At 39.0% G+C, this 15,992-nt stretch overlaps 1 protein-coding gene and 1 long non-coding RNA gene across 2 annotated transcripts in view; one reads left to right on the top strand and one right to left on the bottom strand.

Moving 5' to 3' along the window:
• The window catches only part of LOC125965149 (uncharacterized), an 86,928-nt gene that overhangs the window by 35,597 nt on the left and 35,339 nt on the right, over positions 1–15,992 (bottom strand). The window contains exon 2 of the long non-coding RNA XR_007478714.1: positions 1,128–1,206. This is a non-coding gene — a long non-coding RNA (uncharacterized LOC125965149). The remainder of the gene's footprint in view (positions 1–1,127; positions 1,207–15,992) is intronic.
• Positions 8,377–10,673, top strand: LOC101286461 (NXPE family member 1). Its single transcript, XM_049713222.1, is given in 4 exon segments — positions 8,377–8,774; positions 8,776–8,862; positions 8,864–9,035; positions 9,037–10,673. Coding segments are annotated over 4 exon segments (513 nt in total). The 5' UTR covers positions 8,377–8,679; the 3' UTR covers positions 9,196–10,673.

Below are 15,992 nucleotides of genomic sequence, written 5' to 3'. Positions count from 1 at the left end.
GAAGAGGTGTATTAATAAAGAGTGAGAGCTGAAGGAAAGGAAGGTCAGCTCCAGAAAAGAAAAACAGTTACTCATTAAAATGTATCAATAGAATGCAAAAAAGGAGTGGCAGGAACTAGAGAGAGTGAAAAAAGAGGTCATAGCATAAAGCCATATCAAAATTAGACTTTACCCCCAGGGTAATGAGAAGCCATTGAAGGGATTTAAGCAGGGAGGGACGTGAAGAGAGTTTTGCTTGAGAAGGACTGATTTAGCAACAATGGAGAAAATTAATTGGGGAGAAAGCGGAACTGAAGCTTTGACCCTTGGAATGACTTCTACAATTCAGGAAATAAACAATGGTGACTTGAACTATAATACAGTTGGGGAAGAAAAGACTATTAGACAAGGGTAAAAGATATACATAAGTAGAACTAACAGAAGGTAATGATGACTGGTGATAAGATGTATAAGAAAAGGAAGAGTAAATGCAGTGGAATCAATTTATTACTCATAAGTATTCTCTGAGCTCTATATTTTGGATTTAATATATTTATCTACAACTGTTCAGGCATTCTCAAAAACACTGAGGTTAAAGATAAATGTGTAGTATACATTTTATTCAAAATTGTCAGAGTTTAAATAAAATTGATGATAATACGTAAATAAATATTCAAACACAGAATAAGTAAAAATTATTTGGACAGGTTCATCTCATAGTATGTCACATTCCTTGCCCCTTCAGTTTGGTTCACTCTAACTTACCCATTTCCCTCCACCACGGGAACAGCTCCACAAAGTCCCCAAACCCTAAAACATCACCGAGCCTGTGAAAGTCACCAACAGAGACTGAGCTGAGAATAAAGGGGATCATGGATCCCAGCTGATCCCACCCAGACCAGCTGATCCCACCCAGACCCTTCACCCACGTGAGCTCCACCACCAGCGCCACACACAGCAAAGCCACCCTCCTCAGCCCTCGAGACACATACTGCAGGGGGGATCAGCTAGACGTCCTGCTGGAGGTGAGGGACCACTTGGGACGCAGGAAGGAATATGGCGGGGATTTCCTGAGGGCCAGGATGTCCTCCCCAGCCCTGAAGGCAGGCGCTTCGGGAAAGGTGACAGACTTCAACAATGGCACCTACCTTGTCAGCTTCACCCTGTTCTGGGAGGGCCGGGTGTCTCTGTCTGTCCTGCTCATCCTCCCCAGTGAAGGGGTGTCGGCTCTCTGGAGGGCAAGGAACCAAGGCTATGACAGGGTGATCTTCACAGGCCAGTCTGCCAATGGCACCTCCCATGTCAATACTGTTTGCGCCCTGGTTTTAAATTCAAGTGCTGAACTGTGTGAGAACCTGGATACTCGTGTCCAAGAATTCTACTTTCTGACCTCAACACACACTCTGTGAGGCCCTGACTGACATGACCACGAGGAATGGAGAAATTTCTTATCTTACTGTCAAGGAAGAAGCTTTTTTTCACAGCTAAGTATACTTTTAGATACCCTGAGAGGTGCCCACAGGCAGAGCTACATTGCCTACCTCAATTAATATTGAGCATGGGGCTTCCCTGGTGGCGCAGCAGTTGAGAGTCCGCCTGCCGATGCAGAGGACATGAGTTCGTGCCCCGATCTGGGAAGATCCCATGTGCCGCGGAGCGGCTGGGCCCGTGAGCCATGGCCGCTGAGCCTGCGCATCCGGAGCCTGTGCTCTGCAACGGGAGAGGCCACAATGGTGAGAGGCCCGCGTACCGCAAAAAAATATATATATATATTGAGCATGACCCCCTCAGATGCCTCTTTAAGGTCTGATCAGGTATGCGGCATCTTCCTGAGCCCCCTGTTCATGACTCCTACCACCAGGGTTGGCATTCTCACTCAGATGTTCAATAAAAGAGGGCTGCCCAAGGTGAACTATATTATATATGCCTGTCCTTCTCCATGATGACCGGTATTCTCAGATTCAGTCATATCTTTTACTGTAGACCTAGGTTTTACAAAATATGTTCAATGGAAAAGTATTCTGCTGTGTTAGTTAATAGATGTTACACCAGAAAAGGATTCCTTGATAAGTGTATGGTAACATCCATGCTTCTTCATCCCCCATATCATATTCTGTAGATTCTACCTCTTAAATATCTTTCACATTTATCCATCTCTCTCCATGATTACTGCTCTTACCTGAGTTCAGATCATCATCATCATCTCATCTAGATTACTTGTCACAGATTCCTTTCTGCCTAGCCTACCCTCTCTAATCCATTGTCCACACTGCAACCTGAGTCATCTTTCCAACGATCCAACTCCTTCCTACTGGTCATCCCCAATTGATCTCAAGATCAGGTATTCTCAGATATTCTCAGATATCAGGTTGGAGGAGTCCTCCATACTCCCTGAGTTGTGATCTAGTGATTTTCGGAAGCCTCCAGTTGAACAGACCTCCATAAACTGGGGTGTAAGCATGTTTCTCATATCAATCATGGCAGTGTCAATGCCAAGATTTTCTCCCATTCCTCACAAACATACTTACTTCCTGGTCTGCCAGCTCTACCATAAGCTGCAAAACACTTCATGAGTCACTTTGGGAATTTACAAAGGATAACTTATATGCCACCACAAATCCCAGAACCTGTGGGCCAATCCCTGAGACAACCTATCAGTTCCAGACTCTTTGGCTACTTTGCTAACTTTCTGTAAGTCTCAATCCATTTCCTTTTCCCTTTCCATTCTTTTTTTTTCCCCCTAGGGATCCATTTTTTTTTCCTGGGAATTCACTTTCCTTAAGCTTGGCCATAGAGTGGAATGCTAGGTTCTCAGCAACCCCTTTCTCAGCAGTTTTCTAAGTCAAGCTTACAGTCTTTTCCCCTTAAGCTCCCAAAAAATACGCTAAGAGGAAGTAACGTATGGATAGCAAACATGGAAAAATAACATGCATTTCAGATCTTACAGAGTTATCCAAGTGTTGGCTTCTGATCAATAGTCTTTGATTCCCTTCTGAAACAAGTAAAAGCACAGTTGGGTTTCTGTTCTTTCCCTTTGATCTCTGATGGTACCCCTCACCAAATCTCTTCCTACCCAGTAAGTGTCCTTATGCCTAAGTCCCAGTAAGGATGAAAATGTGTTGATCCCTTCCTTTCTCTGGATTGAACCTGAAGAGACATCCATAGTAGCGAATCAGGTACCACTTATATCCGTTGTACTACCTGGCACCTGGGTCCCCATTCCCCCGTGTCCCCTTTCTGCCTGCTACCGCTTACCTACACATGTACACAGGACTGGAACAAAGAGTGAATCAAAGGGAGCGTAAGAGCTTTGAAGTAGGAGAGTCAGAGAGTCTTTCATCAACTGGAGGAAAGAAATGCAGTGTATATTTATTCATGCATCAGACTGAACATGACTTTCTGCCAGCCACTTTGTGAGGTATCAGGGACACAGCAGTGGACCAGGCAAATATATTACCTTCCTTCATAAAGATTACAACCCTCGGAAAGCAAGTTTCTAGGAAAAATGGAAGGTAAACATAGCAGAAAACATATATAAAGAGGGAAGCAGGAACCCTATGAGAAGAGGTCTTCATGCCAGGCTAAGAAGCCTGAACTCCTTAGGTAAGTGATGGGGATTTTAAATAAACAACTTTAAAATAAAGGATTTTAAGCAGTAATGCAGTTGCATTTGCAATAAGAAAGGATGCTCTGGCAGTTGTGTTGAAGAATTTAGATGGGATAAAATTGAGATGGCCTGGCTAGAGGCTGACAGTAATCTAAGAAAAATACTGTATGAACTTGAATAAGTGATGTGTAAGCAGAGAGAGAGGAGGACTTTCAGATTAGATAAATACTTTGAAACTAAAATTCCAGGACACACTGATTGCATGTGACAGAAGAGCAGAGCTGCCCTGGACTTCAAGGTGCTCCCAGAAAGGTAAATAGTTTTCCTAATGCATATACAATGGATATACAATAAAAAATCCTAATTCATATACAATGCCCAATAGATACAATATTTACAACCACCATAATAGCTTGCAGTTGTAGCAAATTTTAAATTATCCTTCACTCACAAGCTTCTATTACTTGTATTGTGTCAACAGACAGCAGGGTAATTTGTTGTCTTATATTTTTGAAGGTCCAGTATAGGAGTTGAAATGATGAAACATCTTAACCACATTGATGTCTCCTGATATAACAGTAAGTTTGCTTTGTCCTGTGGTAGGTGGTGCTTGGCATGGATCTTCTAAGAGACATTCTGACACAGAGGAAACTTTATCAGAATCAACCCTAGCAATCACGATTTTCCAGGAACACCATTCCTAGCAGGGGTCTGTGGTGTCAATCACCTTGGATTTTAAAGAGAGAAATCAATTCAAGGAAATTATTTCAAACTCTTTTTATAACAGATTTCATCTCAATTTATCCCAAAGGGGAAAGTATTCATATCCTACATCCATATTTAAACCCAGGAATGCATCTCCTAGAGTCAGTGATTCTGTCTGGGGGACATTCTGTACAAATCTCTGATGGATACCCACAGCTTCAGAGTAGGAACATTTTGGTTTAGTTAGCCGAATTCTCTGTGGGCATACCTTCCTAACCTTTAGTGGATGCACTTAGCAGTTTTATATGGAGTTTTCCGTTTCATTAAATGTGTTTTAGTGTTAAACACAAAGCCATGTTACTTATGAAAGAACAATGTTTATACTTAGCTTTAAAATAACTTTCTTTAAAGCCTAAGAGTTTACCAATAACAATCATTTTGAGATGTACCTCAACTGATTTATTGCCTAATATTTATTCATTTATTCAGCAAATGTTTATTGAGATTCTAACAGATATGAGGCGTTATGGGCAAATGGAGAAAAATAAATGTTCAGCAAGGCTGCAATCTGAAAGACATTTAACCTACCAATTCTATGAAGGAAGTAAAAAGGCAGAAGGGCTTATGATAAGGTGGTATTTGACTTAGCCCCAAAGGATATCTGTAGACAGGGAATGAGGTGAAAGAGAAAACTCATAAAGATCATGAGTAAGGTTGCCAGGTTTAGCAAATAATAATACAAAGTGTCAGTTCAATTTCAGTAATTCCTAATTTCTTATGCATATGACATGAGATAAAGGGAAAATGTTGCACGAGAAATACTGACACTAAAAAATTATTGCTCCTTAAAAATAATTCAAATTCAATTTAGTATTCTGTATTTTTTTTTTTTTTTTGTGGTATGCAGGCCTCTCACTGTTGTGGCCTCTCCCGATGCGGAGCACAGGCTCCGGATGCACAGGCTCAGTGGCCATGGCTCACCGGCCCAGCCGCCATGGCTCACCGGCCCAGCCGCTCCACGGCATGTGGGATCTTCCCGGACCGGGGCACGAACCCGTGTCCCCTGCATCGGCAGGTGGACTCTCAACCACTGTGCCACCAGGGAAGCCCAGTATTCTGTATTTTTTTAATCTGATAACTCTACTCGGGAGCAAAATCATCATGAACTTTGTTCAACAGCCCAAAGGAGTGAGAGCATTTGGTGCAATGTAGTGAAGCATGAGGCTAAAAAAAGGAAGAAGCTAAATCATGGAAGGCTCTCAAGTACAAAGCTGAGGATTTTAGTGTTTATTCAGTAAGTTTTCGAAAGCTACAAAAAGACAAAGAAGGAAGAGAGTGATGCCATCTGCTTTGTACTTTAAAGAGCTAATTCACAATTTAACAAAATGTGCATGACCTACAGAAAGACAATTTAAATTGCCAGTAAGTGATATAAAATAAAATTTATATAAATAGATGAAAAAATACTGTTTTTTTCTGGGTGGGATGACTTGATACTGAAAAAAATGTCAATCATCTCTGCATTATTTTCTTATTGTTGCTGTAACAAAGTATCTTGAACAACAAAAATGTATCATCTTGAAACAACAAGAATGTATCACCTTGCAGTTCTGTAGTTCAGTAGTTCAACATCAGTCTCACTGGGCTAAAATTAAGGTGTAGCAGGACGGCATTCCCTTCTGGAGGCTCTAGGGCAGAATCAGTTTCCTTGTCATTTCAGGCTTCTGGAGGCTGCCCACATTCCTCGCAGCCCCCTTCCTCCTTTTTTACAAAGCTACAATGGTGGGTCAAGTCCTCACACCACATCTTTCTGACCCATTTTTCTGCTTCCCTCTTCCACTTTTGATGACTAAAGCGATTCAGATTGGTCCCACCCAGATAATCCAGGATAATCTCCCAGCTCAAAACCCATACCCGTAATCATATCTGGAAGTCCCACTTGCCATGGAAGGTAACATATTCACAGGTCTCAGGGATTATAAAGTAGATATTTTTGGAGGGCCATTAGTCTGCCTGCCACAATCCCTAAACTAATCAATAAATACAATAGAATCTTTAAACTATTACTAACATACTCTTAAAAATATTCAAGCCTATTCTAAAATTATCAAGTAAAATAAACATGTAAGACTGATCATAAGAGAATTTGCTATATATTTGAAATAGTCCTGCAGAGCGCTTAGTTTCACACTTGGCAAAAATGAATACCCTGACACATTAATATTATACAAGATATGGTTTATGATAATAAACTCAAAGGCTATCTTTCTCACCAAAGTATGCCAGTGCATTATTAGGATGGGTAGAGCAATGTTAAGTTTCCAGGTTATGATATTCAGCCATCCAGGATGTGATGCTGTCAAACATCATAGAAGGTCAAACATGTCACATGGAAATTCCAACACAGGAATTTCATAGGATTATGAAAACTCTCTTTAGCAGGCCAAAATCTCCAGGACTTAACAACTCCTCCAGGTCATCAAGGAATAGCTAATCCAGAATTTTTCCAGTTCTGCAATCAGCACCATTTTGCCATTTGTCCAAAGGTGACACGCACAGAACAACCATGTTGATGACTATTATGTGGACACTGACAACCAGAGACCACAAGGCCTACATGGGGCTAAGCACGGAAAGTGAAGCAGGTGGTCTCCCAATATCCGTTCCCCTCTCCCTCTTTAGTAATTGAACACCATAATTTTAGCTGGGTCCATTGTCACAAACTAAAGGCCACAGCCTTCTTTCAGCTAGTTAAGGCCATAACTAGATTTTTGCCAGGATTGTGAGTGGAAGTGATAAGGGAAACTTCTAGGTCATGCGTTTAAAAGTAAAACAACTAGCCCTCCCCTTCTTACTGGCTGAACTGTAGATATAATGGTAAGAGATGAAAGAGCCATGTTAGACCGTGGGATTGAAGTCATAGGTTAAGAATAGCACCTTAATTGTGGTGATGGCATCATGGGTTTATGCATATGTTCAAACTCATCAAACTGTACACATTAAGTATATGCCTTTTTTTGTACACCAATTAAATCTCAGTAAAGTTGTAAAAGGAATAATAAAATTAAGAGTATCACACCAGCCCCCCTGAAAAAAGAACAGCAGAACAAGCAGACAGAAGGAACTGGAATCCCTGACACCATGCAACATCATATTAGCCCTGGCTTGCTCACTATATGACTGTTATGTGAGGGATAAATAGGTTTGTATTTTTAAGTCATTATTATTTTCTTCCTATCTAATACAGAATATGATATTAGTACAGAAGTGCTGATGTAAACAAACCAAAATACGATGCACTGGTCTAGTGGTAGGAGAGTGACACAGCAAGTGACGAGGAAGCAGGACAGGTAAGGAATCTGATGATCTCTGTTACCCCATAGCAAAACTCTTGGTGCACTGCTACCTGAGATACATTGGAAGACAGACCATGTGCCAAGAGAGCTTGTAATTCTAATGGAACTCACTGGAAAAATCTAAGAATATTGGTTTGTGTTGCCTGCTGCATGTCACTTTTAGCAAAATCCTATTTAAAAATATGAATTCAAGTTAGATATTTTAAGCTTTTTTGAAGTTTTTAAAATGTGGATATGTTATTTTTAAGCTATTTTTTAAATGTTTAAAAATATTCCTATGAAAAAAACGTTCATAGAAAAAATAAATTATTGCTTCGTTAATTGAACAAGGGTAAGGGATTTTATACAAGGACACCAACTGTCAGACCAGTGATATTCAGGTTAGAGACTAAGGCCTAAGTCAGCACAGCATCAGCAAAGATGGCAAAGAAATGATAGAACTTCAAGATTCAGTTAATACAATTAAGATAAATGGATGTTTAAAAGGAAAACGCATTTACCTCCTGGGAGACTCTACCCTGTGGTAGTGGACGCACTACCTACTCAAAGTTGTAAAAAGTATGTAACTATTTTATATTCTTTTAGAAATTCAGGCTGGTATAAAAATACTTTTAATAAGTATTTAATAAGTATTAAGTATTTAATAAGTATTAAATTCAGGCTGGTATAAAAATACTTTTAATAAGTATTTAATAATACTTTTAATAAGTATTCTCTCATTTTGGCTGTTTTATTTTCAACTTCACTTATCTTTCTAGATTTGAGCCTTTTAATTTAGAATATATTGTATTCCCTCTCTCAGAAGAAATGTTGTTCCTGTTTATAAATTCCAATGAAAACTTTACATTTTGATTGACACTTCACACATATGAACAGGTACTCTACCCTAGAGAGTAGGGAAGATCCAGTCAGAAATAATCTTGATGGGTGAGCATTTGAAATGGTAGGATATTCTTTTTAAAAATATTAATCATGTCCTTCTAGTTAAAAGGTTTATTTATTTTTTTATCAGCACTAAAATTTTTTATCTTCATGGAACTAGAATTTTTAAGAAACAATTCCCTCTGGATACAGAAAGACAGACACATTCCAAGTCAGTGGGGAAAATATAGCTACCCTTTTATCACTTTCCTATTCTGTGAAAGATGAGGATTATATCCCAGGAAACTGACCAGATATCAGCCATCATCATCAAAGAAACACAGCCATCGCCATTTGGCTAGCACTTCAGACCCTTCCGCGTTGACATTTTCATTCGCAGGGCCATCAGTGTCGGAAAGGCTATTGAATGACTATTCCTAAGAAGCCCGGATACTAAAATGATCCTTAAAACAGAAAACATCAGGGAGATACACATAGACACAAAGAGGTTTGGAGACATCCACGGTTAACACTCAATATCTTACCAGGAAGGACATTTTCAAAAATTTCAATGTAGGTGTCATTGATACCTAGGATAGCACCATTGCATATGGCACCAATAGTATCCACACACCTGATCATATGATTGGAAATCAGACTAACATGTACTTAAACTACATTTGTTAAAACAATATACAAAATCCCTAGGGACCAGTCGGCAAATAATCCTATTTGTATTGTCAGAGAAGTTTTACTTATTTTAGGGACAAAGAAAATCAAATTTAAAAGATTCCATCTGGGCAGGGAGGACACTTAAGAACAAAGACAACCAATATAGGCTGCAAAGCCAAAAAAACAGACATGAAGAATGATTATGCCATGCCCAGAGCTTGTCTACATGTGAATGTTTTTAGTCTGTAAGTAAAATTTGGGTCATGATTTCTATTACTTGTGGAGGAAAGCATCCTATCTGATACTTTAGTAGGGTAAAAGAGAATAAAAGTGATCATCATGATGGTCTAAAGCAGGGGTTATCTAACTTTTTCTGTAAAGGGCTAGATAGTAAATGTTTTAGGCTTTGCAGGTCATTACCTCTGTCACAATTGCTCAACTCTGCCATTGTAGCATGAAAGCATAAATGTAGCCAAGACAACATGTAAACGAATGAGTATGGCTGTGTTCCAATAAAACGTCATTTATGGATATTGAATTTTGAATTTCATATAGTTTTATTCTTCTTTTGCCCAACTTTTTAAAAATGCAAAAACCATTTTTAGATGACGGGTCCCCCCGCAAAAAGTGGTAAAACGTACTTGACCTCTAGGCCATAGTTTGCCAGCACCTAGTTTAAAACAAAAATCTTGATAGACTTGAACACAAATTCTTTGGAAGTTGAGGGGAAAACTAGTAACAAACTAGGAAGAGAAGAAAGCTCCCATAACTTAAAATTTATCTACCAGAAAACTACAATAAACATCACTTAGTGAATGAAACATAACAAACGTTTCTTACTAAGGTCAGGAAGAAAACATGAATGCCTGTCACTATTTCTATTCAACAGTGTCCTGGCTGTATGTGTCAGAAGGATTATCTGATCACTCACTTTAAGAAACATTCTCTTTAAAAAAAACATTCTCTTTAAAAAAAGAGCTAAATATAAAAATTTAGAAGGTGACCTAATACAAGCTCAACATACAAAAATTAATAATTCCCCTCATAGTAGCAATAGATGATTAGAAAATATAATTAAAATCCCATGGTATCTTATGTTGTATTATATTTACTTTTAGAAATTTGGGACTTTTGACCTATTGTAAATGCATGTTTTAAAACCATCACTATTGTAAAACATAACAATATATTTAGGAGTGTACACAAAACTTAAAAGTACAACTCAGTGAACTATCAAAAACACTGAGTAACCCAAAAGATAGGAATAAATACAACAATGTGTAAGATACACACACACACACACACACACACACATACCACTCTCCAGCCACAAATTGAAAGACTAAACAGACCTATAAATGCAGCACAATTCCAAACAAAATCTGAACAGGTTGTGTGTGTGTGTGTATCTGTGTGCACATGCATAATTTGACAATATGATTCTAAAATGTCTAAGAAAGTTCAAAGGGCCAAAAATATCAAGATACTTCTAAAGAAAGAAGGTTACAGAGCTTACTTTTCCAGATATCAATACTTATTTTAAAGCTATTTATAGAATTATGACAGTGTGGTACTGGTGCAAAGAGAAACATGACAAATGAAACAGAATACAGAGAACAGAACTCTTGGCTCCTGACAAATAGACCATTGCAGAGCAGTGAGGGAAGCAGTGAGTGAGTGACCCTTTTCAATAGATAGTTCTGGGAAAACAGGGTACCCATATGGGAAAAATAAAATTGGACCCCTACAGTCCTTGGGAGATCATAGACATAAATGCGAAAAGCAAAGCAATAAAGCTTCTCGAAGAATACATCTCACACTCTCTGTAGTAAAGAGCCACGTTTTTGGACCTCCCTGGTGGTGCAGTGGTTAAGAATCCGCCTGCCAATGCAGGGGACACAGGTTCAATCCCTGGTCCAGGAATATTCTACATGCCGCAGAGCAACTAAGACCGTGCACCACAACTACTGAGCCTGTGCTCTAGAGCCCACATGTCACAACTACTGGAGCCCGCGTGCCTAGAGCCGGTGCTCTGCACAAAAAGTCACCGGGATGAGAAGCCTGTGCACTGCAACGAAGATTAGCCCCAGCTCGCCGCAACTAGAGAAAGCCCATCCGCACAGCAACTAAGACCCAATACAGCCATAAATTAATTAATTAATTAATTTTTTAAAAGAGCCATGTTTTTAAAAATATCCAAAATCTCAGATGCCTGACTCACCACATGAGTTCAATCACACCAGAACTATCAGCAAGATGAGTCCTCTTGCACGCTATGTAATGTCACATCACCATAAAAGTTTCTGAATGCATACTCTCAATCTCTGTACTTATCTCATCATGGACCAGTAAAAAAACAGTTCAGAATTAGCACAGGTCCTCAGAGCATAGTTTGATCAGCACAGTAATACATAGTTCCTGGACTGTTGAAGATAATATAAGAAAATACCTTTATGACTTCCAGGTAGAATGTTTTCTTAGACTGAATTCCAAAGACACTAATCAGAAGGGGAAATACTGGTAAGTTTTAGTACATTAAAATCAGGAACAGCTATCAAAAGATACCATTAAGAGAGCAAAAAAAATAAACCAAAAACTGTGAAAAGACATTTGTAATACGTAGAATAAAGTACTTTCTCTTTTCTCTGTGTCCAGATAACTTAAAACCCCAGATTGATAAGTCAGACTATGTAAAAATAAAAACATTTTACATGTCCCCCCCAAAACCATAAGCAGAGTCAAAAGATAAATTACAGGGCTTCCCTGATGGCGCAGTGGTTGAGAGTCCGCCTGCCGATGCAGGGGACACGGGTTCGTGCCCCGGTCCGGGAGGATCACACATGCCGCAGAGCAGCTGGGCCCGTGAGCCATGGCTGCTGAGCCTGCGCGTCCAGAGCCTGTGCTCCACAACGGGAGAGGCCACAGCACTGAGAGGCCCGCGTACCGCAAAAAAAAAAAAAAAAAAAAAAAAAAAGATAAATTGCAAATAGAGAAAAAACACTTGCAACTTACATCCTTGACAAAAAACTATTATGCCTATTATATAAAAAGTTCTTAAAATTGAAAAGAAAAAGGCCCAGATAGAAAAATTAGAAAAAGATAAGAGTAGGCAATTTAGTTGAAGAAATGAAAATGGCCCTTAAACACAGAACAAGAAATATATATCTAAACTACACTGAGATACCATTTCTCTTCTATCAAGATGACAAAAATTCCAAAGTTTGAAAACATATGATATTGAAGAGACTGTGGAGAAACAGTCATTCTCAGACATCACTGATGGGAATTCAAAATGGTACAGCCCCGGTGGAGAGAAATTTGGCAATATTTGGAAAAAGTACATATGTATTTACCTTTTGACCCAGCATTCTCAAAGACACTAACAAAACTATGAAACAACTCTACACAGATTATTCATTGGAGCACTGTTTGTGATAACAAAAAGTTGGAAAACAAACAAAATGTGCATCTATAGGGGACCAAACAGATTATGATACATCTTCTCAAGATAACACAATGCCACCATAAAAAGGAATAGGGAGAACTCTACAAACTAATGTTGTTAGTCTCAGGATATACTGTAAATAAGAAAAGTTGCAGTACATAGTGTGCAACCTCTTAGATAATTAAAAGGGAGGGATAGACACAGCTGTATTTGCTTATAACTGCAATAACAACAACAGAACCACTGGATGAAAAATAAAAAGTTAATCCATAAAGGCATGCAGAATTCAGAGTAGAAGGGACATGTATAGCAGCAAGACTCTTTTATACTTTGTTACATAGTTTTGGTTTTGGAACCATATATATGATTTATGTATTAAAAACATTAAACCAAAAAGAAAAAAATTCCTAAAAATGAAAAAATAAGTAAATAAATAAACCTAGCTGTAAGTTGGTGACACAAAACTATGTTTTTCTGTGTTTCAGAGACTTAAGAACACAGCATTTTGACTGTATTTCCATGGTTGAATATATTCTAAGGATACATAGAGCTAGAAAAAAATCCCAAGTTTCACACAACAGTCTTTTTATTAGAACTAATACTGATATTATTATTTTGTAACTGTTTTTTACATTTTATTGGATAAGGCAAATTTTTATGTTAGTGATATCAGGAAATGGAGTTTTTAGTGAAAAAGAAAAATGCAAGTAAAAAAAATTAAAGACGTTAAAACAAACTTTTCAAAAAATTGAATTGGAAACATCTGTATAAGCTCATGATTCTTTTTATTTTCAAATATGCATATTTCCTAGCTCTATCCAGTGAAAAGGCCCAGAAGCAAAAATAACCCATTAGCAATAATCACTCCTAGCACCTAGACTGTGGTCTCTAAGAAGCCTTCCTCACTAAAAGGAACCAGGGATCCTTGGAGAAAAGAGTTGAGTTTTCTCCAAAAATTTACATGCAGCCACTTGCAATGCAATCACCTTGTCTTTGATTTCCCTCCTTTTGATTATGCTAATGACACATACTGAGAACCTAAAAGATCCCCATCAAGAAGATATTGAGGGACTTCCCTGGTGGCACAGTGGTTAAGAATCCGCCTGCCAACGCAGGGTACACGGGTTTGAGCCCTGGTCCGGGAAGATCCCACATGCCATGGAGCAACTAAGCCCGTGTGCCACAACAGCCTGCATGCTAAAGCCCGTGAGCCACAACTACTGAGCCCGTGCACCACAACTACTGAAGCCCTCACGCCTAGAGCCTGTGCTCCGCAACAAGAGAAGCCACCGCAATGAAAAGCCCACGCACCACAATGAAGAGTAGCCCCGCCTCGTGCACAGCAACGAAGACCCAATGCAGCCAAAAATAAATTAATTAATTAAATTTTTTTTAAAAAAGAAGAAGATATTGAAGCAACTGTAGGAAGAACGAGGTTCTGCTCTGAGAATCATTCATTAAATGAACACTTGTTTACTCAACAACTATTATATGGCGGCCTCGGGGTGTGGACATAATGTTAAACAAGAAAGAATACCAGTCAGTATCAAACTATTGCAATACAGTGTGATACCTGCTACGAAAGGATGCTAGGGGAAACAGAGTCATGCCCCAGCATTGAGTCCAGAGAATGCTTCTGGAGGAAGTAATATCTGAAATAATACCAGAAAAATGAGTAGAATTCAGGGACGCAAAAGAAGGGTTACAAAGGGAGCAACCTAGAGGGAAAGCGTTCTGGAAGGAACAGCATGTACAAAAGGGCTCATCTTCCATGTGCCTTAGTATGCAGGCCCTCCCTTGTCTGCTTTGTTTTCAAATAAGATGATTCGTAAAACACTGCTAGCACCTATATTAGGGCTACATGTATGGATCATCTTTACAACTGAAGGATTCCACAAAGATTTTTTTTTTTAAAGGTTCAGTTTCTCCACTTTCTCAATAAAACCTCTCTCAGAATTCAGCCTATCCCAGGTCAGACCAAGAACATGGCATTAAATTGCCTGGTGATATACTGAGGGTGGGAAAGTTTTTTTAATTGGGAAAGATTTAATATTCCCTCAGTTGTTAACGCCTAATTTTGTAACTTGAGAGACTAAAGTAAATGAGATGGATAGAGTTAAACTTACTTTGCCTTAACCTGTGTCCCCAACTAAATTTTATATTACTCTTGAGTAGAGATCTTGCTTTGAATGCCCCTTACTATGCTTAGTAAAGACAGATTCTAAAATGTCTGTTGAACAAATGGATAAATTGTCCGGTACATTTTAGTGAAATATCACAGTTTCTGAAATGCCTAAGAGTTTCAAAAATTTTTCAGTCTCCTCCCCTTGCGACCCAGCTCAGTCTTAGGGGATGAGGGTAACTATGGAACGGAACAGTCTCCTTCTAAACTATACATGCAAGACAGGCTCCAGAGCTCCCTGAGCTGCCCTATAGGACAGGCTCTGGTTGATGTGACCAAATCTAGGAGTATCATGCTGCTCAGCCTCTGCACCATCCCCTAGGGTCACAGTCACATAAACGAACAACACCTGCCCCACCACCGCCACACACACACACACACACACACACACACACACACACACACACACACACACTTGGAGGTGGGGCTGCACTATGGTCAGATCACAAGCTTGAGAGTCAGATTGCCTGGACTTGTATCTTGACTTTGGCAGTTATTCCTCTTATGGCCATAGGCAAATTAGTTAATATCTTCCTGCTTCATTTCCTAATCTATGAAATAACTATAAGATAGGACTTACCTCATAGAGTTGATTGTTTCCTCATATTCACAAAATAATTATGTAGCTGGTTAAGTCTTCATCGCCTCCCAAAATATTCTTCCATTGCCCAGAAAGAATTTAGATCCCACACACAAATCAATTCAAACCTCAAGCCTTCTGGTGATTTTTTTCTTTCTACATACCAGGGACCTTCATATCTAATATATCTTGACAACACACTTCACAGGCTACACCTGGAACCTTGTTATCACCCAACTGATATCTCACACTTTTTAACCACAGACACTTAATACAGGCATATCTTGTTTTATTGAACTTTGCTTTATTGCACTTTGCAGAGATTGCATTTTTTAAGTTATTTTTTTTTAACGTGGACCAAGTTTAAAGTCTTTATTGAATTTGTTACAATATTGTTTCTGTTTTATGTTTTGGTTTTTTGGCCCCAAGCCATGTGGGATCTTAATTCGCTGACCAGGGATTGAACCCGCACCCCCTGCATTTGAAGGCGAAGTCTCAACCACTGGGCCACCAGGGAAGTCCAGATATTGCATATTTTACAAATTGAAGGTTTGTGGCAACTCTGAGTTGAGCAAGTCTATTGGTGCCATTTTTCCCACAGCATT

This window comes from Orcinus orca, chromosome 8 (assembly GCF_937001465.1).
Source record: "Orcinus orca chromosome 8, mOrcOrc1.1, whole genome shotgun sequence".
In the NCBI taxonomy this organism is placed as follows: domain Eukaryota; kingdom Metazoa; phylum Chordata; class Mammalia; order Artiodactyla; family Delphinidae; genus Orcinus; species Orcinus orca.
This window is presented reverse-complemented; position numbering and strand designations above follow the sequence as displayed.